The sequence below is a fragment of the Bos taurus genome, chromosome 16 (assembly GCF_002263795.3).
Source record: "Bos taurus isolate L1 Dominette 01449 registration number 42190680 breed Hereford chromosome 16, ARS-UCD2.0, whole genome shotgun sequence".
NCBI lineage: Eukaryota > Metazoa > Chordata > Mammalia > Artiodactyla > Bovidae > Bos > Bos taurus.
This window is the reverse complement of record NC_037343.1, coordinates 47211424-47233624: the sequence shown is the minus strand read 5'-3', so window position 1 is coordinate 47233624 and position 22201 is coordinate 47211424. Positions and strand designations below refer to the sequence as shown.

The window sequence follows — 22201 nt, the reverse complement described above, 5'->3', positions numbered from 1 at the left end:
AGGACAGCAGTAAGGCCAGAGGCCTGGAGCAGAGGGGCAGGGAAAGGTCCTCCGGGCACCACATGCCCTCTAAGGACTTCGGTGACGGTCGAATGAGATGGGAGCAGAGGAGGGGCAGTCTGACTTAGATTTTAAAAGGCTGCCTCCCACTCTCTGGCTGCTGAGTGGAGGAAAGAGTTGGGGAGCAGGAGGGGGAGCAGGGAGATCACTGGGAACTGATGACAATCTAGGGGTGAGGGATGACCTTGGTACATATGGACAGCTGGTTGGGTCCTAGATTTCTGGAAGGTGGACCGACAGGACTGGCTGACAGACTGGATGTGAGACAGTGTGGGACAGTGCGCAGATCCTGGGGATAAACCATGGGTTTGTCACCTGGAAGAGGGTGTTGCTGTCAGGGGGGCTGGGAAAAGCAGTTTGGGGCTGTGGATTATCAGATGTTAAGGTCCTGAAATCTGCATCTTATGCCGCCACTGTCCATCCATTCAAGGGGCAGAGCTGCACAAACCTGGAATACAGAAGCAGCAAGGGCCCCTCTGCTCCACAAGCTGCAGGCAATGAGGGTGGGGCAGGCCAGGGCCAGCGGACAGCTGGAAGAATGTCTCCCTGTTACCGAAGTGAGGTTTGACTGCTCATCATTCAAGAATCCAATACTGAGAGATAAGTGTTGGGCAAAAGGAAAGACATCTTTATTGAGGAGGCCAGCAGTCCTGGGGAGAAGGTGGACTCCTGTCCCCAAACAGACTTCCCCTTGTCAATCAGGGAGCAAGAGATTTCAAAGGGGAGTTTCAGGGGTACACAGGTTGAGGAGTGGCTACAAGCAGAACAGCACAGTCAGCTCCAACAGTCATCTTGAAATTGATCATGCGATCATCTGATCAGGGTCATCCTTTTATTTAATTGGAGGATAATTGCTTTACCATATTGTTAGTTTCTGCCATACATCAACATGAATTGATCAGGGTCATCTTAATTGTTTTAAGCACAATTAATCTTCAGTTCTGTCCATGGGATTCTCCAGGCAAGAATACTGGAGTGGGTAGCCATTTCCTTCTCCAGGGGATCTTCCTGATCCCCTGACCCACAGTCCATGGGATCACAAAGAGTTGGACATAAGTGAGCGACTAACACACACACACACAATCTGAGCGACTAACACACACACGCACAATCTTCAGTTCTAGGGTCAGTTTGTTCCCATTTCTCTGAGGCTGGTTCTCAGAATTGTGCATGATGGAGCAGTTCATGTCATGGCTACAGTCTGGTAGTGATGTTGTTAACTTCTTCCACGTGATGGGAGTTTCAGTATCTACAGAAGAGCTCAAAGGACATGGCTCAGAATACAATCTACAGCCCTTGAGGATGAACTAAAAGGTCCCCCTGACTTTGCTTAATGGCTACACAATTATTATTGTCTTGTTTCACTGCTTTTCTTTGTTTTTGCATTTTCTCACTTCTCCAATTGAATTTATTCTTTGGTTAAAGTCTTTCTACAGACAAGAGGCAGGTATGGAGGACATGGGAGGGGTGGGGTCTGTACCAGGAAGGCCCCATAAGGTCCTGCTCCATTACACATCACCTCGTCTGCAGGTTGATTCTGACTAGCTCCCGTCTTTGCACACAGGTCCTTCCAAAACTGTCGTCTTCCATCATCCACGAGATCGATAGTATTTTGGGCAATAAGCCCTACAGCAAAAAGGACTACAGATCCTAAGAAGCCCCCAACCATTTGCCTGGACAGTTTCATCTCCCTCCTAGCCTCTCTGTTTGCTCGCTTAAGCTATTTTGAAGCCAAGAGTGTGGTTTGCATCAAAAACAAAGCAACACACCAACGTGTCATCAGGAGAAGATCTCAAAAGTCGCTGCCACACGGCACCTGCTGCTTCACAGGACTAACGTAAGATTCATGCCGGAGGGTTGGCATCAATTCAAAGGCATTCGAGCCGTCCCGCCCAAGCCTGCCGCCTCTGCTCATCTTCCACCAAGAAACGACGTTTCTCCCAGCCACGCCCCATCTCAGAGACTCAAGTCCAGGCCAGGCCGAGACCCGTTGGGGCCTAGGAGCAGGCAGAGCTGGCCTCTCCTCTGCCAAGAAGCCCACCTGGTACTGGGGAGGGGAAGAGGAAGCCAGGTCTGGCTCTTCCTGTGGCCCCTCAGCTGGGCCCTGGTTGGGGTGGGCCTCCCACTGGGGTCTCCCTCATCCCCCCTCTTGCCAAGGGCTCCAGGTACTGTCATTGGGCCTGACATCAGATTCTCCTACACCCCCTTCTCCACACCACCTGCCTCACTGGGTCTCCGAGGGGCCTTCCGAGCTGTCCTTTGACCCCCACCCCCACCCTTGCTGGCAGAGGCAAGGATCCAAGGGGGTTCGATTGTTCCAGGGTGGACCCACAGGAAGTCAGGGGTCTGACTTCAAGCTCATCGCCCCACTGACTTCCTCCTCGTATACAACTAATGAGCCCGTGTCCAGACTCTAGCCCGGGTCCCTCCCCACCTGGTGCCCAGTCCTTTGCCCCTCTGTCCTTGCCTGGAAGGCCCCAAGGTCATGCATGCTTAGCTGACTGTGGCTGCTGACCACACATGGGGTGGCCAGCCTCTGCTCTGCCCAGGGTGGTGGCCTTGGGGTCTGCAGAGAGGACATTCTGGGACCCTTCAGTGAGGGCAGGTTCCTGGGGCTTTCTGTGCTTCATGCCCAGGGCCTGGGCAGCAACCCCCACAGTCCAGGTGAAGACCCCCGTAGCCTCTCCCTGGAGCAGCGTCCCCAGCAAGGGCTCAGAGCAGGTCAGGTGGGGTGCTCAGAGCTTGTTGCCAGGGCAGCGAGGCAGCGGTTCTTCCCCCAGGACACCCTCACACAGCCTCTGAAGAGGGAGGGATGGCTGGGGTTCATCATTCCTTTCCACACCCCACACCCCAGCCTGGAACAGGTTGGGGACAGGGACAGAGGCAAGGACCTTCAGAAGTGTCAGCCCCTTTACAGCCAGGCCTGGGGCTGCAGGGATAGAGGAGGGGAGGGGCCCTCAGCCAGCAGGCCCAGCCCCCATGGTCCTGAGCGGCACCCCAGATTTTGCTGGCTGTGCAGGGGACCCGAGCCAGGCTCTTTGAATGCACTGGCCTTCTGTGTATGGGCCTGGGTGACTCCTACACTGGGCGCCCCCTGCCCCGGGTGCCCCCTACATTCTCACACTCACCCCTGGGCAGACATGGACCTCCCTGCCATTATTCCCAAAGGCCTACCGTCCAGTCCTGGCAGAGCTGAGGCCTAGGAAACTGACTTTAGGAAAGCCACAAGGTGGGGGAGAACAACTTCCTCCACTCCAGACCTTTGTGCTGACCCTGGAGTCTAGAACCTTCTCCCTTCTTGTAGACTAGACCCCTGGGGGTCTTCTTCACCAAGTCTCCTGCAAGTTTCACCCTAATGAGCATGAGGAGGGACAAACCTGTCCCAAGAGAGTTGCCACCATCACATGGGTTGGGGGGCCTAGCTCCAAGGACAAGACGCTACAGTCCACCAGGCAGAGCCCAAGTGTCCCAACAGCTGGCCATGCTCAGGAGCCAGGTCACCTGCCCCTCCCTGGAGTCTAGCTGGGCCCCCTCCACAGTGCTGCCACCCTGCCCACCCACCAATGGAAGAGGGACCCGGGCTTGCAATTGGGCCCATGTTTGGGCCTGCCGCCCCACCCCGTGAGCTTTACATCTGGGAAGGACAAGCCCAGTGGGAGACGTGGGCTCTCAGGGCCATGCTCTTCCAAGGCCGAGATGCCCAGCACCAAGTCCCAAGCCTGTTCCAGGCCCTGGGGTGCTGTCTGCAGCCTAGTTCTGCATCGCCCCCCGGCAAGTGGGTATGGAAGGATGGGGCTCCACTTCCTGAGGAAGGGTCACCCAACTTAGTGGGAGGAGGCTGGAGTAAGGAAGGGATGGAGTGGGGCTCGAGGGCAGGGAGAGCCTGGAGACAAAGAGCTTGGCCAAGGCAGGCCCTGGAGGGGAAGCCTGAACTTCAGCTTGGGTTTGAGACCAGCCATCCTCACCCTACCCTGTTGAGGAGAAGTCCCCCCACGGTCCCCAGCCACCTGCCAGCCATCCTCTCACCCTCCCCTGGAAGCAGAGTTTGCCCCCAGGGGTCCACCTTGGGAGTTCCCCACCAGGGAAGAAGGCCCAGTCTGCGTGGGAGCGGGACCAGTCTTCCTTGCTAAGGACACATGCAGCCCCTACCATTTTTCATCCCAAATCTACAGCAAGTTTGAGGTCCCAAGAACGACAGAGGGGTTTACCCTGTCTCCTGTTCTCTCTGGCAGTGTAAATAATGTGCTGTTTCTCTCCCCCTTTTTTTTTAATGACTGTGGCTCCTCAGCTAACTGCATCACCCCCCCACAGGCAGAGACACCGTACGCCTCGCGCTTCCAATGACACAGCGGAGACACAGTGCCGTATTTATGGAATGACAAAATAAAACCCAAGCCCGTCAGGGTCTGCTCCTCTCCGCTCCTCTCCTTTGCAGGGTATTCAGGGTCAGGGCTGGGTCGAGGGCAGTGGGAGGAGGTATCTTTAAAGGCCAGCAGACCAAATCCTGAGCCTGGAGCCAAGGGGAGGTTGGGAGACATGGGCCCTGGGGGGAGAAGCAAAGACTGGGGACCGAGAACCCAAGTCTGTCCCAGGTGATTGGGGTTGGAATGCCCTGCCTGCCCCCCTCACCAATACAGTCTCTCTTGCCATCGCAGGTTGGTGGCAGGCTGCTGGGCCCTCAAGGACAGAGAGGTCGGGGTCCAGGGAGGCCTGCGGGCCCGTCTACGGGGCTCAGTGTTCCTGAGCAATTTGATTTCAGGATGCAGGGGGGAGGGGCCGGCACCACCCCTGAACACCCCTTCTCGGGTGCCCTCCGTTCCAGCAAGCCCCCCAGCCTCATGGGGCCGTGTCTTCTCGGGTGAGAGGTAGCTTCAGGAGACACCCCCTCCCCCCAGCATCCTTTCCCACCCCGATCCTAGATCAGTGAAAAGCTAGGAGAACACTGATTCAATCCTTTCCCAGAGGATTTATTAAAACACGGAAAACCAAGACATACACACAGAGTACAAAGTGAAGGGGACGGTGTCAGGTACAGTCCTTGTCAAGCCTCCCACACATCCTCCCGAGGACCGGATAGGTCACTGCGCACAGGGGCTCAGCCTCCAGCTCCAGCTCCTGGCTGGGACCCGCCCCCTCGACTCACCCCAGCGCCCGGCCCCTTCGTCAGCCTGGGCTTGTGCTAGGGAAGGGGCAGGCGCTTCTCAGCAGGGCCAGATGCAGGCCTGGGTGGGGTTCTGCTCCCTCATCCCCCCACGCACTGATGCCTGGGGAGGGGGGCAGTGCAGGTGGGACCCTCCCCTCATGCTCAGGCCCAGAGGAGCATAGGAGGCTCGGACTCCCACCTCGGTATCAGGGGTTCAGGACACACACACACCCAACGGGCCCTTTCTGGGTTATCGCACCTAAAAAAATACTTTGTTTAAAAAAAATCTGAAAACTAAGAAAAAAATCCCAAAACACAAGCCAATGACTTTGGGCTGATGCACCACAACCTGTAAACTTCCAGAAATATAAAATCGGGGTCGGCGGGGGGGCGGCTTCCTCAACAGAGATGGGTCATCAGCAGAGGACAGCTGCAGGTGCAGAGGCGGGACACTGGGCTGTGGCCGGGCCAAAACCTCAGCCCCCGCCTCCCACCCAAGCTCCTTCCTGCCACCCCACTCTGGAGGTTCCCAAGCCCACCCTCTACACGACCCCATCAGGCCCTCAACATCCCTGGGACCCAATAACTGGGAGCAAAGGCTGCAGGTGTCCATGGGGTGCGACTCGGTCAGCCCCCAACCTGGGCCAGGGATTCCCCCAGAGGACCCTGGGAAGGGACCCCCAACCAGTAGGAGGGCAGGTGCCTGCCCAGTCATGAGTACCAGCAGGATGGGCCCATGGTCATCACTTGCAGAAAACAAAGGAGCTTCTGAAGGCGGCTTGCAGGGAGGGTCTCTGTGCACAGGGGGAGTCTCAGGTTGTGTTTCCGTGGTGGGCGTGTGCGAGGGGACCCCCAGACACAGTCCAACCCAAACTCCCGTGGTCACCGGGGAGCCCAGGAGCCAATGCCCTCCGAGACTGTGCCCAAAGATGGTTCAACAGAAAGCCTACTCAGCACTGGTCTAAATAATAAAGTGGCTGGGGACAAAAATGGGGCTGGCACTTTGGGGCTTCCACTTGCACAACAACCCCCATTGTGCCAACAGCAAAAACAAAACCAGCCTGAAGATGTCCGAGAGCACAGACGCCCCACTCCCCACACTCCACTACAACTCTGGGAGGGAGATAACTGATAAACCAAGAAAAAACATTCTCTAGATCCTTTTTCCTCTCCAAAACCAGAAACCCACGCCCCAGCTGTCTGTGGTCGCCCTCCCAGGCCTCCCAAGTGCTGGTCTTGGAGAGCTGAGCCCTTCCTGGACCAGGCAGTGCAGGTGGCTGGGCCGATCCCTGGTGCCTGGTCCAGCTGGTAGTGGAAAAGGGTAGAGGCCTAGGGAGGAGAAGGAGGGAGGGCGGGAAGCAAGGGCTGGTGGGGAAAGGACCACCCGCTCTTGGAGTTGGGCAGTGGGGACGCAGACCCCTGTCCTCCACCAGGTGCCCCCTGACACTCAGGACCTGTCCACTGTGTTCCCCACAAGCCCAGCCGCAGGACTGACCACCTGCCTGGGAGGACACAGTCACGGGGCCCTGGGTGGGGGGTTCGTGGCAGTCACCCAGCCCATGGCCTGAGCCAGAGCCTTTGCAAGGAACACACAGGCCCACGTGGCACTGGAGAAACCACAGTGGGCAGGAGTGACCCAACCCTTCCTGGAGGGTGAGGTCACCTGCTGCCACACGTGTCCTGCCACACGTATACCCGTGTACCACTTTCAGGCTGCCTCCCATTCCTCCACCCACAATGCCAGGGTCAGTCGGCCTGGAGATAAATGGGGCCTTGTGGTCCGGTCCTTTAGGGGTTCTGGGAGAGCCATTTATAGATGAGGGCTCTGGGAGGGTTGGCCAATGGCCCCATGTCCCCAAGTCACCCCCAAATCCCGGCCCTAGTCCTGGCCAGGGAGCTGAACGGAGCCCTCCTATGGTGCCCCCCTATGGTGCCCCCCATCCAGGCCCACCCTGGCTCTCACTTGGACAGGATTCTGCACCAGGGCTCCACTCCAGGAAGGTCAAGGCTCCCTGGTCAAGGCTCTGAAATCCCTTCCAGGCTGAGGCTGGGCCAGAGGGAACATGAGACACGGACAGACCCAGGTCCTGGCCCATCCCTCTGTTCCTCTGAACTGGAGCCATCAGAGGGCGCCACCAGCTGGGTGGAAGGCGATCGGGATTCCAGCAGGCCACTCCTGGCAGCAAACAGGGCAGGAGGCTGGGGACACTCCAGTTGGGAGGACTGGACAGGCCAATGGATCCAGTCCCCTGCCTCCAAGCTTTCCCCAAACCTTTGAAGAACACAGTGAGGGCCGTCACAGACCTGCCCCAGGGGGCAAGTGCTGGGATCAAGGCCTCTCCAGGGACAGGGGAGGGATAAGTCCAGGCTCCAGGCGGCTGGCCTGGTTTCTCCATGTCAGCCACCAGAAGACAACATGGGGAGTGGGTATAAAGGGCTTCCCAGGGCACAGGGCAGGACCAGGGGCTCCGGGGCCACTCTCAGCACTGCTGGGACAGCAGCCACATCCGGGGCAGGAGAGTAAGCCCCTTCCCACAGCTGCCTGAGACCAGGGCCCCAGCAGCCCCCAGGCTGACACCTGCCGTCTCTTCTCTCTGGGGAGCACATGCCGTGACCTGCCACACACGGCAGGGGCCAAAGACCCTCCACGAGTGACGACAGAGTCCAGGGGGCCTGTGAGACAGGCTGGGTCAGGGTCAGACACGTGCCGATGGAGCCCTCTCCCCCACAGAGAGAACACATTACCTGTGGTCTCCAGCCTTGCAGGACGCAGCCTGGCCTGGCCTGGCCTGGACGCCAGCCAGGTCTCTACCTGCAGGCCGGGCGGCTCCCCAGTTCTGACCCACCTGGCACTGGGGGGCCCCACTGGGCCAGGGTCAGAGTACAGGCAGTCACACGGTGCAGACGGGACGGGGGAGAGGGGCACACAGAGCCCGTCCAGGGCGGGCGCCACGTCCTCCTCAACCAGGCCAAGTCCAGGGCGGCGGCTGGGCTCCCGGGAGCTTCCCTCAGGTCCGGAGCCCATCCACAGAGAGAGGCCTAAGTGCTGCATGTCAGACTCCTCCACACGTCACTCAACTTTTATCAAGACAAATTTGTTCAAGTCTTCAATAGGAAAGTGCAAAAAGATGTACAAAGAAACGAAATCTCTTCTAGGAAGTCGTCCTGGCAGAGCCAGCCAAGGTGGTGTGGGAGACACTGGGATTAAGAGCAGGTGGCACTTCTGGCTGGGTCTTGTCCCCAGTGATGGCATGACTCAGTTTCCCCTTCTGTCCTCAGGTGGCCTGGCTCTAGAAAGGCGGCAGCTTTTCTCTCCTGTGGGGATCAGGCAGGGGGCCCGGCAGGCGTGGCTGCAAGAGGTGGGTCATGGGTCACAGAGCTGGGTGCTCACATCCCCACTGGGGGTTCACCCAACACCCTGGAGCCACCACTGCCACCTGTCACAGCCAACTGCAACCAGAGGGGCTCCTAGCCCAGACCTCCCACACCTGGAGTATAGGAAGCGGGGACCCCAGGGAGGGCCCATCTGGAAACCACCCCCACCCCAGGGCCTCTACCCTGAAGCAGTGGTTCTACCAGGACAGACAGCTTAGCAGGGGCTGCCGGCCAGGTGGAAGAGGCCAGAGTGGACTGGTGGCTTCTCACGAATAAAACCATCTCCCAGCCAGTGACACTGACCCACACACACCCTGAGCCACCCTCCTGGTCCTGGGCACAAGGTGGGGTGGCCAGGGGAGGGGGGGTGATGTCCCAGGGCGCCCACCACCCAGCAGGAAAGTGCAGGCAGAAAAGGGTTCCAGGCTGGGGGCAATGGTCCCCGACTCACTACCACGGACACGCACGCATCCTGCATATGTGCACACAGACACACCCGTGTACGCAACGGAGATCCCCACATGTACCTGCCCATGTCCCACCTCCCAGCCTCCCAGGGGAGTGTCTGGAAGCCTGGGAAGACACACCGGCCCCAAGATGGTCCCCAGCAGGGAAGGGCAAGACCCCCTAAGCCCCAAGAGGCAGCAGAGGACCCCAGACTCAGGGCTGTGGATAAGCACAGGGAGTGGGGACTGACTGGTGCAGCCATGGAGGGGAGAGGGACGGCGGAGTCCCTGGAGAGGCCTCACCTCCGCTGGAAAGGAGCGCTGCACCAGAGCGAGGTCTCGGGGCCGGCTAGATATCTGTGCAGAGAGAGGGAAGCTCGGCTCGCTGGGGCGGCGGACGCGGGCGGGGCCCGCGGGCGCCCCTGCACATGCCGCCAGGGAGCAGACGGGCACCTACCGGTCACATAGGGCCCCAGGGGCATCTGGTTGTAGTTGACAATCCCTCCCGGTCCAGGGCCCCGGAAGTTGGGCCCAAAGTTGTTGTTGTACATCTGGGAGGAGCCGAAAGCGCCCTGGAGGCAAGGACTCAGGTTTAAAGGTCCAAGTCCCGCACCGGCCCGAGTTCCGCCCCAGGGCGCCCAGGACGTGCGTGCGTGGGGGGCTGGGGCCCAGGGCGCGCGCCGAGCCTGACCTGCTGGATGGTGGGGTCGCCGGCTCGGTTGGTCAGGCGGCTCAGGATGCTGCGCTCCGACATCTGGAGGCGGGCGGCCACCGGGGGAATGCGGGACAGCATGGAGGGGAGGCGCGTCACGTCCGCCTTCATGTCGCTCAGCAGCTCCTCCAGCTGGTTCAGGACTGGGGAGGGAGACAGGGAGGGGGAGGAGCTGGGACGCGGACGCCCAGGCCGGTGCTTATTAACAAGGCTGTGTTACCGTGTGACTTGCACGCCGCGCAGCGGACGCCAGGGGGCGCCCCCTACTCAGCCCTCCCAGCAAACACATCAGAGACCCGCCCGCTGGACCAGAGTCCCGTTTTCCAAACAGCTTCTCCCGGGGCCCCGAGGGCTGCAAAGATGAGAGCCCGGAGCTCTGACCCAACACTAGGCTTCCCTCCGGGCCCTCGGCCAGCCTCCTGGCGACCAGGGAGGTCTGCAGCCCTGGCCAAGCCCAGGAGCAGAGCGGCCTCGAGAAACTTCTCCCAAACAGCCAGGGCCACAGAGTCCAGGGCCCTCGGGGTGAGCTTGGCTCACCCTCCCCTAACCAGCCTGGGCACTTTCTCGGGATTAGGACAACAAGGGTCAAAGGTCTGAATCCCAGGAGACCTTGGGCAATTACTTCACCTCCCTAAGCATCAATGTCCCCAACTTTAAAATGAGATAAGAAACCTCACCACTTAAAAATATTGCAGAGTAAAGGAACAATGTGTTTAAAGATACTGACATAAATTGGGAGACTGGGATTGACATATATCGGTACTATATAAAAAATAAGAATTTCCCTGGTGGTCCAGTGGTTAAGAATCCACCTTGCAAGGCCAGGGATGTGGGTTCAATCCTTGATCGGGGAGCTAAGATCCCACATGCCAAAGAGCAACTAAGCTTTCCCACCACAACTCTGAGCCCACACACCACAACTAGAGTCCATAACAAAGATCCCACATGCCGCAACTGAGACCTGACACGGCCAAATAAATATTCAAAAAATAAAATAAAATAGATAACCAATAAGGACCTACTATACAGCACAGGGAACTCTGCTCAATAGTCTGTAATGACCTATATAGGAAAAGAATCTAAATAGAGTTGTTCAGTCATTCAGTTGTGTCTGACTCTTTGTGACCTCGTGGACTACAGCATGCTCAGGATCCCCTGTCCTTCACTATCTCCCAGAGTTTGCTCAGACTCATGTTCATTGAGTTGGTGATGCCATCTAATCATCTCATCCTCTGCCATCCCCGTCACCTCCTGCCCTCAATCTTTCCCAGCACCAGGGTTTTCTCCAATGAGTTGGATCTATATGTATAACTGATTCACTTTGCTGTACAGCAGAAAGTAACACAACAGTATAAATCAATTATAAGTCAATAAAAACTAAAAACTTTTAAAGGGTCCTTATCTCTTTCACTAAAAGAAGTTAAAAAATAGAAATAAAGCATACTGTCTGGGCCCAATAAACAAGCCTGTACAACTTAATATTCTGCTATATCACCTACCCCCCCATCCAGGGCCTACATGGCACTGACCTTCAGAAAAAGGCCAGAAAAGCAAGGGCCTCACTTTTGCCGCACGTAAGAGCAGAGGCTGGGTGACAGTCTGTCCCATCTGGCTTGGAGGCGGTGCCCTAGGGGCTGATGTCTTACCCCCTGCCCCACGCCCCCACCTACTGCCAAGGAGCCACTGGGCGCCGCAAGGTGTGGGCCCATCTCCAGGGGACGGGCTCACTCACCCTTGTGCAGCACAGCATTGGCAGGCTTGTTCCCGGCGAGGGACTCCTTGGACAGGTGCTGGTGGCTCTCGGCAAGGCACTCCACCTCGGCCAGGCGGGCGTTGAGGGCCATGGCAGGATGGTTGGGGTCCTGGGTCATGTTGAGGTATGCGGCCCTCCGGAGCTGTTCCTCAATGACCAGCGCCTGCTCCAGCAGCTGGTGGGAGTGGGGTGAGAGGGGGTCAGGGTGAGGGGAGGGACTGAGTGCTGGCCTGGCTGCCTCCCCCCCAGCACCCACTCCCACCGGCCAGGGCTCTGAAAGAAAGGAAGGAAGGAAGACAGCCCCTCCCCACCCAGTTGTTGTCCACTCTCTTGGCCACCCCTCAGAGCCCTCCCCAAGCTGGATCCTCTGCACCCATTACCCAGAGCAGGGACGCTTGCCCAGCGGGGTCTGGTTTTAGAGCAAGGAGCCAGCACCTGTTGGTTGACTCAACGATTCCCTTTCATGGACAGTCTGGCCCACACCCGGATATACGGGCGGGGTATAAGAAATGCTTGCTCGTTTCTTTGCCCCAGGCCCTCCCATAACCCACCCTCTTGCAGCCCCCTAACCCTCAACCTCTGGCCCCTGCCAAGGACTGACCTTGAACCTGCGGGCCAGGAACTTGTTCTTCATCTCCAAGTAGTTGCCCTTGTGGATCTCAGACTTGAAGGGCTCATTGAGGATCATGTATCTCGGGTCGTTCTGGATGTCCTGCCAGCGGGCATAGCCATGCCTAGGTGGGGGGCCGTTAAGGGCAAACCTGGCCATGGGGTGGAGGGAGGGGGTGAGGGGGAACCAGCCTAGGGTCTGGCGTCTTGGCTCTGCGCTTTCCAGACAGGCATTAACCTTGGCTGCAAGAGGACTGTGTGGGTGACAGTGACCTGACAATCAGCGGACACCGACAGGGGCCCCCAGGGGCCCAGGCAGGGCCTGAGGCTTCACCGGATAAACTTCTTCATCCCCCAAATCCAGATGGTGGAGGCAGCCGAGTTCTAACCCCCAGCACCTGTGCTGTGACCCTAGCTGGAAATAGGGCATTTGCAGATTAATCAAATCAATTAATTAAATTAAGAAAGGGTCATCCTGGGGTGGAGTGGGCACCAATCCAGTGACTGAGGTCCTCATAAGAGGAGGAAATTTGGACACAGACAAAGAGATACCCAGGGAAGAAGGCCCTGTGACAACAGAGGCAGAGATGAATGATGCAGCTGTGAGCCAAGGAGCACCAAGGAGCCAGGGACAGGCAAGGAAGGGGCCTCCCCTGCAGCCAGAGGGAACAAAGAAACACCACGAAGTTTTCTTGCCAAGGGCCCACAGTTAGAGAGGGGCCGAGTCGGGATCTGAACCCAGGCAAGCTGGCTCCAAGCATCTTTTTTTGTTTGTTTTTTAACTCTGTGTGTTATTTATTTAGCTGCACTTGGTCTTGGTTGCAGCACGTGGGATCTGGTTCCCTGACCAGGGATTGAACCCCCATCCCCTGAACTGGGAGCACAGAATCTTAAGCCACTGAACCATCAGGAAAGTTCCAGCTCCAAGCAATGTAACCTCAGTAAACTGTGGCCTGCAGGCCAAATCCAGCCCACAGCCTGGTTTTGTAAATAAAGTTTTATTGGAACATGGCCATGCTTGTTGGTTTACGTACTGTGGTTACTTTTGCTACCTTGACAGAGTGGAGGCGTCCTCTGTGAAGCTCGAAATGTCCACTCCCGGGTCCCTCCCAGGAAAGATCTGCTGACTCCTGACCTACAACTTTCCACCTCTCATTATAATGACTAGTCTCACTCGAGACTGTCATCAAGGCCGGCTTTGCTGGGGGGCTCTCCCCAGGTAGTGTGTCCCTCTCCTTGTCTCTGGAAGGTCTGCACTCAAATATCACCTTCTCTGACCTTCCCACATTAAACACACCCACATCCCCAAAGCTCCGTTTGCCTCACCCCCACCTTTTCATGTTCACTGAGCCCCACATTTTGCTAATTTATATTTTTCACCATCTACCCCTAGTTGGATATGAGCTCCGGCTAGACAGAGATTTGGGGCTGTTTCATTCATGGCTGCATACTCCATGCTTGGCACATGGTAGATCATCAGTAAAGATGGAATTGAAGAATGAACAAATGAATAAAAGCCCTCCTAAATGGTGAAGCACCCTTCAGGTGTCATCACTGAGATGAGGTGAGGTCTGGAATTAGGAGCATTCATTGTAGAGTCAAATGGAAGGGCTGTGTGTCCCTGAGCAAGTCACTTGGCCTCTCTGAGCACCCACTGCCTCCTCCATATAATGGGGATCATAGTAGCAACCCTTTGGGAAGGCTGCTGTGAAGATGGAGTGAGTACTGAGTATAAAGGGACAAGCTACCTTTATGATCACAGTCAGTGTCGTCATCACCACCACCAGGAAAGGGTCCTTGGTACCTGGTCAGGAGCACCAGCCCAGACTCCGCCCCCCACCAGCCCCACACCCTTCCCTGAGGCCCACAGAGGGACAGACCGGAGCCCTGCCCCGCTGGCGTGGCCAAGGATACGTGACGATGCCCGCCAGCAGCCAGTAGTCGTGGCGCCGGTGCCAGATGTCGTAGATTTTCCCCGAGGACACAGCCGCACGCTCCTCGTTCTGCCACAGTGTGTGCAGCTCTGGGAAGCCAGCCGAGGGAAGCAGGATGAGGTGCCCCCGTCCCACATAGGAGTGGGCCCGGGTAAGCCTCTCCCTCACCACCCCCACCCCGAGCACTTTAGTGTTCCAGTGCCACTGGGAAAGGTTATACCGTGGATTTTGTCAACCATTCACACATTAGTATCAAACAACCATCCGCCCAGATTCCTGGGACCCACGGTCAGGAAGCCTGCAGCTCTCTCGCCATGGCCTCACCCTCGATACCTGTGAATCCCCCGTCTGCAATGTTGAACATAAACTTGAATTTCCCGATCTTGTCCTCTTTCTTCCCCTCTTCATCTTCCTCTTTGTCACCATTTTGCTGGGTCTCAACAGGCTCCTTCTCCTCAGCTTTGGTGTCATCTGGGGGAGGACAGACCCATGCTCACTCGTCTACTCCAAAGACAGTGCCCGGGGGGAGGGCTTGCTCCACCAAGCACTGGGGACCCCGAGGCAAGCGGGAAACATACCTCCCCACCCACAAGGGACTCACTGCCCCCAAGGGTTTTAATCAGCAGGACCCTCTCTCTGTCCTGAGCAGGGAGGGCTGCTCTGGGCCTGGATGCCCCTCTACCACCAAGTCAGGACCACCTGGGAAAATGGGGCGGGGCGGGGGAGGACTGTGAAAATGTAGCTTATGTTGAAGGGTGGCAATGCTGCCTCGGGGCTCTGATCTGGGGGCAACTGTTCCAGAACATTCCAACACTTAGAAGGACACAGGCTGCCAGCTGAACCCCAAAGCTCCAGGCCAAACTCTGTGACCAGCTCTCCTTCCTCCTAGTGGTGGCCAGGGCCACAGGAGGGGTCAGGAGATAGGAGGTAGAAGGTCTGTCCTCCAAGGGCTGGCAAGTCCAGGCTCCCATGCAGCAGCTCTAATCAGGGCCTGGGGCCAAGGGGAGGCTCAAAAGGCTCCTCATGGCTCCTTCAAGAGACCAAGGAGGACATGGGACAGAGCAAAGTCCAGAGCCCCAGACCTGGCCTGAAGTCACTGCTGTCGCCTCTGCTGTGAATCAAGCTCAGTTCCAGCTTGTCCAGAACCTTCTCCTTCTCAGGAAGCACTTCTTCTGCAAGATAAAAGGTGTTCAGAGAGGGGGAGGGGTCCAGAGGGCAGCGGGGACTCTGGGCTGGTGGCTTCCCAATAGTATTATAGCCACTCATGGAATCCACTCTAGCATCTTACTCAGGAGTCCAACAGGTAGCATCTGGGAGGATCCACTGGGGAGGCAGGTGGGGACGGGGCCTCATTCCACCCACCCATCTCAGCAGCGGTCTCTCCCAAACTTCTCTCAAGGCACAGTCCCCAGACCCTCTCTACTGTAGTGACAACCAGAGGACTCAAAGTTCTGGCAACATGTCAGGCCTTCATCAACACAAAACACCTCTTACAGACACCCAGAAATGTCAGGCAAAACCTATCACATTAAAAAAAAAAACATAGGTGTGCTCACAAAACTAAAGGAAATTATCATGTGCCATAAATGAAGACAGAACTTTCTGGGTGGCTCAGAAGGTAAAGAATCCACCTGCGATGCAGGAGACCCACGTTCAATCCCTGGGTTGGAAAGATCCCCTGGAGGAGGAAAAGGCAACCCACTCCAGTATTCTTGCCTAGAGAATTCCATGGACAGAGGAGCCTGGCAGGCTACAGTCTATAAGGTTGCAGAGAGTCAGACACAACTGAGCAACTAACACTTTCACTTTCTGTAAATGAAGGGAAACTAAAAGCTCAAGAAGCATGCACTGGGGTCCTGCGTTGGGGGTGAGTGGACACCAGAAAGAGGCCTGGAGGACTCCAGCTGTGTCTCTACACTGAACAGGAAGGGCGAGGCCCCAAAGATGCAGAGAACTGGAATTAAATACAAAAACTAACACTCTTCAACCACTAGGCCTCTGCAAAGGAAGAAAAGTGTCATCCACCAGCTCATGGCCAAGTTGTGGAGGCCTGGCTCCCATGTGGAGTCCAGGGTCAGAAAATCTCCAGTGAGGAGCCAAACCCAACACACAGGTTGTGCAGGCTGCAGAATCTGCATTGTGCCATAACACTGGCCCTAGACTAGCCAGGCCACCAGTCAGACCACGAGGCCCCGGAGTTCTGGAAACAGAAAGGGGGACATTCCTGCTACCCAAGTGACATGGGTTCTCAAGGATAAAACAATTCCTGATGAAGATGCACCCCAATGAAACTCAGAAAACAATACCCAGACTTCCCTGTGGTACAGTGGATAAGAATCCACCTGGCAATGCAGGAGACACAGGTTCGATCCCTGGTCTGGGAAGAATCCACACGCTGTAGAACAACTCAAGCCCACGGGCCACAACTACTGAGCCCGTTCTAGAGCCCACAAGCCACAACCACTAGAGCCTTCGAGCCCTAGAGCCTGTACTCTGCAGCAAGGGAAGCCACTGCAATGGGAAACCCACCCACCACAATGAAGAGAACCCCCCGCTTGCTACAACTAGAGAAAGCCCGTGTGCAGCAGTGAAGACCCAGTGCAACCAAAAAAGAAATAAATTAAATAAATAAGAATTGTTAAAAAAGAAAACAATATCCATCAGCCAGACACAGAAGGAAGAGAATACATAGGAAAAGACAAGTCCAAAAAAAAGGAAGCAGAAAAAGCTAGATTAAAAACTCTAGAAATGACATACACAATTGCTAATATGTTAGACGTTTTACTGCATATTTTTAAGGTGTCCTCCCACACTTCCTGCCCCTGGAGTACAAGCCTTGTATATAATCCTTGGAACTGTGAATCTGATGGATTCTACTCTCCTGAGCAAGTCATGTGACAAGGCACAGGTGACCTTAAAAGACAGAGATTATAACACAAGCTGGAATCAACATTTCTGGGAGAAATATCAATAACCTCAGATATGCAGATGAAACCACCCTTATGGCAGAAAGTGAAGAGGAACTAAAAAGCCTCTTGATGAAGGTGAAAGTGGAGAGTGAAAAAGTTGGCTTAAAGCTCAACATTCAGAAAACGAAGATCATGGCATCCAGTCCCATCACTTCATGGGAAATAGATGGGGAAACAGTGGAAACAGTGTCAGACTTTATTTTTCTGGGCTCCAAAATCACTACAGATGGTGACTGCAGCCATGAAATTAAAAGGCGCTTACTCCTTGGAAGGACAGTTATGACCAACCTAGATAGCATATTCAAAAGCAGAGACGTTACTTTGCCAACAAAGGTCCGTCTAGTCAAGGCTATGGTTTTTCCTGTGGTCATGTATGGATGTGAGAGTTGGACTGTGAAGAAGGCTGAGCGCCGAAGAATTGATGCTTTTGAACTGTGGTGTTGGAGAAGACTCTTGAGAGTCCCTTGGACTGCAAGGAGATCCAACCAGTCCATTCTCAAGGAGATCAGCCCTGGGATTTCTTTGGAAGGAATGATGCTAAAGCTGAAACTCCAGTACTTTGGCCACCTCATGCGAAGAGTTGACTCATTGGAAAAGACTCTGATGCTGGGAGGGACTGAGGGCAGGAGGAGAAGGGGATGACAGAGGATGAGATGGCTGGATGGCATCACTGACTCGACAGACGTGAGTCTGAGTGAACTCTGGGAGTTGGTGATGGACCGGGAGGCCTGGCTTGCTGCGATTCATGGGGTCGCAAAGAGTTGGACACAACTGAGCGACTGATCTGATCTGATCCGATCTGATCCAGGTGGGCATGACCTCATCACACCAGCCCCTTAAAAGCAGGGTTTTCTCTGAATGGTCACAGAAAAGGACATCAGAGATCTGAAGCATGGTGGGGATTGGTGTACCACTGTTGGCTTGAAGACAGAATGAGCCCCACGGCAAGAAACGTAGGCAGTTTCTAGATGCCAAGAACGGGCCCCCGCTGAGAGCCAACAAGGGAAGAGGGATTCGGTCCTCCAACCCCAAGGAGCTGAAGTTAGCCAACAAGAATGACCACGGAAGTAGATTTTCCCCCAGGCCTCCAGATGAGAATTCAGTGCAGTCAATGCCTTGACTTCAATCTTGCAAGTCCCTTGGCAGAGAATCCAGTCATACCACCACAGACTTCTGACCCATGCAACCATGAGCTAACACATGGGTGTCATTTCATGCTGCTAAATGTGTAATAATTCACTGTGCAACCATAGAAAATAGTACAAATAGGTTAAAAACAGCTGTATGAAGAAAGTAAAAACTGAAGCTAGATCTGAGGGTGATTCAAAAAGCCTTGCAGAGAAACAAATCTTGTACCTGCTTTCATTTCTTTGTTGAATTTGGAGCCTTTTGTTAAACAAGATCTACTTGTGTCTATTGCTGATCAGCTAGGTCCCCCAGTACAATACAAATTCTATGCGAAGGCTTTGGCTTTGGTTCACTGTCTGTGTCCCCAATGCCTGGGACAGCTCCCAACACACAGTGGGTGTTCAAAACATATTTGTTGGATAATGAATGAATAAATGAGTAAAAGGAATTCCAGAAGAAAATAAATTTAATGGGAGGAAAGATAACATTTAAGGAGGGAATGACTGAGAATTTGCCCATAATCAATAGAAGACACAATACTCAACTTTAAGAATCACAGTCAGTCACAAGCAGGATAAATAAAAATTTCATTGTAGTAAAACCATACAAGACCAAAGACTAAGAGAAAGTCTTAAAAATGGTCTTACCATGTTAGGAAAGATAGGAAAGGCAAGTTTCTTACAAAGGAGCAGCAATTACCCTGAGAGCAGCCTTCTTAGCACAGTGGAAGTCAGAGTACAAAAGAAATCACGTCTTCAAAATGCTGAGGGAAAACTCCTAACCCACCTTGAATTTTGCTAATTATTATACAAGAAAAATACGATAAGATATAAAGGAAAAATAACATACAATGAGAGAAATTTGCCATCCACAGAAATGTGTTGAAAGCACCATTGAAGGGTATATTTTGGGAAGAAGGACATTGAACAAAGCAACAGTGAACATACTAGAAAACACAAAATTGTTAAGAGGGTGGGAAAATCTAAATAAGGATTATAGTTTTGAAATAAGTAACAGCACGTGGGAGATAAAGTTGCCTATAGTCCTTATAATATTCAGGAGGCAACGTGTTAAAAATTTAAGAATACAAAATAGAATTGACTGCAAACTTTCCAAAAGAGTTGAGATGAAAGGGGGAAATAGAAAGAAATTCTGATCAATCCAAAAGATGCTAGGAGAAAAAAAAAAAAGAAAAGGCCAGGGTGATATAAAGCACAAAATAAGAACAGAAATTCATCCAGATACCTAGCTATTACAATAAATGTAAAGAGAGTAAATTGCTGACTAAAACATAGAGATTCTGTGATTAGATTTAAAATAAGTCCCACCATATATTATTTAACAAAAGATAAACCTAAAACTCAATTATACAAATAAAACTTAAGAAATGTAAGAAAATACCTGCAAATCATGTATCTGATATGGAACATGTATTATAAAGAACACTTATAACTCAATAACAAAAAGATAAATAACCCAATTGAAAAATGGACAAAGGATCTGAAAAGACATTTCTCTAACAAAGATATAAAAATGGCCAATGACATTTGAAAAGATACTCAACATCTTTACACACAAGGGAAATGCAAATCAAAACCACTTGAGCTATGACGTTTCACCCACCAGGATGGCTAAAATCCAAAAGAGAGATAATAACAAGTGTCGACAAAGATCGGAGAAGGCAATGGCACCCCACTCCAGTACTCTTGCCTGGAAAATCCCATGGACGGAGGAGCCTGGTGGGCTACAGTCCATGGGGTCTCTAAGAGTCGGACACGACTGAGCGACTTCACTTTCACTTTTCACTTTCATGCATTGGAGAAGGAAATGGCAACCCACTCCAGTGTTCTTGCCTGGAGAATCCCAGGGACGGGCAAGCCTGGTGGGCTGCCGTCTATGGGGTCGCACAGAGTCGGACACGACTGAAGCGACTTAGCAGCAGCAGCAGCAGTTGACAAAGATATGGAGAAATGAACCCTATGCACTGTGGGTGGGAATGTAAAGTGGTGTAGCCACTGCAGCAAGCAATCTGGTAGGTCCCCCAAATATGAGAGTTACCAAGCGATCCAACAATTTCACTCCTAGGTATATACCCAGGAGAACTGAAGCCTATCCACACAAATACCTATACATGGATGTTCACAGCAGCATTATTCATAATAGCCAAAAAGCAGAAATACCCCAAAACCCATCAACTGATGAATGGAAAAATAAATGTGTATCCACAGGGTAGAATATACTCAACAAAAAGTAATGAAGTTCCAATACATGCTACAACACAGATGAACCTTGAAAGCACTATGCTCAGTGAAAGAAAACGAAAGCGTTAGTTGCTCAATCATGTCCGACTCTTTGCAACCCTGTAGACAGTAGCCCGCCAGGCTCCTCTGTCCATGGGATTCTCCAGGCAAGAATACTGGAGTGGGTAGACATTCCCTTCTCCAGGGCATCTTTCCCGACCCAGGGATCAAACCTGGGTCTCCCGCATGGCAGACAGACTCTTTACTATCTAAGCCACCAGAAAAGCCCAAAAGTAAGCTCAATCCATTTAAGCCTAAATAAACCTTAAAGTAAAAAGAATCAGGAGGAATAAGAAGGTTATTACATAATAAATAAACACTTCACCAGAAAATCAGAAAAAACCTGAACCAATATGCACCTAACAACCCAATTCCAAACTAAAGCCAAATCTGGCCTTGGGAGAACAGAGACTGACCCACAATCACAGAGATTTTAACATAAGCCTCTCAGACTTGACTGATCAAACCAAAAATGAGTAAGGATATAAAAAATCTGAACAATGCAACGATCTAATGCAGCGGTCCCCAGTCTTTTTGGCACCAGGGACCAGTTTCATGGAAGCAAGTTTTTCCATGGACACGAGGGATGATTCAAGAGCATAACATTTACTGTTCACTTTATTTCTATTATTATCATATAGGCTCCATCTCAGATCATAAGGCATTAGATCCTGGAGTTTGGGGACCCCTGATCTAGTGCACATATTTAGAACCTTACACCCAGCAATAAAAGAACAGATATTCTTTTCAAGCACACATGAGCATTTACAAAATCTGACCACATGAAGCAAGAAAAGGTTTCAATATCATACAGACTCATGTGTTCAGACCACAATGTGATTGATTCAGAACTCACTAACAGGGATTTCCCTGGAGATCCAGTGGCTAAGATTCCACGCTCCCAATGCAGGGGCCCTAGGTTCAATCGCTGGTCAGGGAACAGATCCTACATACCAAAACTTAGAGCTCGCATGCCTCAACTAAAGATCCCACAAGCTGCAACTAAGACCTGGTGTAGCCAAATAAATAGTGTTTTTTTTTTTTTAGTCACTAATAAGATGTAGCCCAATAACCTCCAACGTGTACAGTAGGAAAAGCCCACATGCAAAGAACTGAGCTCAGAGAGCTGAGCCTCTGGCTCTCGCCTCATCCTGGGCCCTACGGCACTAGGACACAGCAATGCATGGTCCCCCACCCAGCCAGGGAGAGACAGGCCTGACACTCCATCAGGGTGGAAGCCCACACCTTTCAGCAGCTGCTCCGGGGAGGGCTGGGCCTTCTCCATCTCCTCCAGTCGCTCCTCTCGGGCCCTCTCCTTGCCATCTGAGCTCTCCTGCTTGTCCTCTCCCTCCACTCTGTCCAGGGCAGTTGGCAAGGCCTAGGGAGGAGAGACTCGGGAGCTACAGGGCCTGGACCTCAATAGGAGCCAGGGAAGGGGCCCTGGGCTTAGAATCCACTCTCTGGTTCCCAGTGCTTGCTCTCAACTATGCTCCAGTCCTGGGGGCTCAAACTTGGAGCCAGGAGGGAGGCCTGGCTTACAGCTGCCAAGGGCAAAACCTGAGAAGGTCCCTGGACCCAGCCCCCACCCCACACCCACAGGGGCCCAGACACTGGCATCTTCTCTACCTGGATTTCTGGGGGCTTCTTTGGCTTCTGCACCCCCACCTCCTTCTCATCCATGTAGCCTAGTGGGGCTTCCATTTTGTCTGAAAGAACAAGGGAGAAGGGTGAGACAGGTGGGCTGGGGTGGGAGAAGGGAGAAGGGCAGGAAA

General features: G+C 53.6%; 2 protein-coding genes across 16 annotated transcripts in view; one reads left to right on the top strand and one right to left on the bottom strand.

Annotated features, from left to right (window-relative positions):
• KCNAB2 (potassium voltage-gated channel subfamily A regulatory beta subunit 2) overlaps nucleotides 1-4475 on the top strand; it is a 95993-nt gene extending 91518 nt beyond the window's left edge. For 9 of the 11 annotated variants that reach the window (XM_005217112.5, XM_059875497.1, XM_059875493.1 and 6 more), the window contains one exon: nucleotides 1625-4475. In XM_005217112.5, coding sequence (XP_005217169.1) covers nucleotides 1625-1714 — 90 coding nt within the window. In that variant the 3' untranslated portion in view covers nucleotides 1715-4475. 11 annotated transcript variants of the gene reach the window in all.
• Nucleotides 4476-5006: 531 nt separating this feature from the next.
• The window catches only part of CHD5 (chromodomain helicase DNA binding protein 5), a 71741-nt gene continuing 54546 nt past the window's right edge, over nucleotides 5007-22201 (bottom strand). For 2 of the 5 annotated variants that reach the window (XM_059875740.1, XM_059875742.1), the window contains exons 32-42: nucleotides 22056-22135; nucleotides 21675-21807; nucleotides 15115-15204; nucleotides 14357-14503; nucleotides 14013-14121; nucleotides 12091-12223; nucleotides 11469-11664; nucleotides 9716-9879; nucleotides 9482-9596; nucleotides 9328-9381; nucleotides 8509-8553 (exon numbers count right to left, since the gene is read on the bottom strand). In XM_059875740.1, the coding sequence (XP_059731723.1) occupies nucleotides 9374-9381; nucleotides 9482-9596; nucleotides 9716-9879; nucleotides 11469-11664; nucleotides 12091-12223; nucleotides 14013-14121; nucleotides 14357-14503; nucleotides 15115-15204; nucleotides 21675-21807; nucleotides 22056-22135 (1175 nt within the window). In that variant the 3' untranslated portion in view covers nucleotides 8509-8553; nucleotides 9328-9373. Of the gene's footprint in view, nucleotides 8554-9327; nucleotides 9382-9481; nucleotides 9597-9715; nucleotides 9880-11468; nucleotides 11665-12090; nucleotides 12224-14012; nucleotides 14122-14356; nucleotides 14504-15114; nucleotides 15205-21674; nucleotides 21808-22055; nucleotides 22136-22201 lie in introns of all 5 variants that reach the window. The other 3 variants (XM_024976770.2, XM_059875741.1, XM_024976771.2) reach the window with 3 other exon arrangements.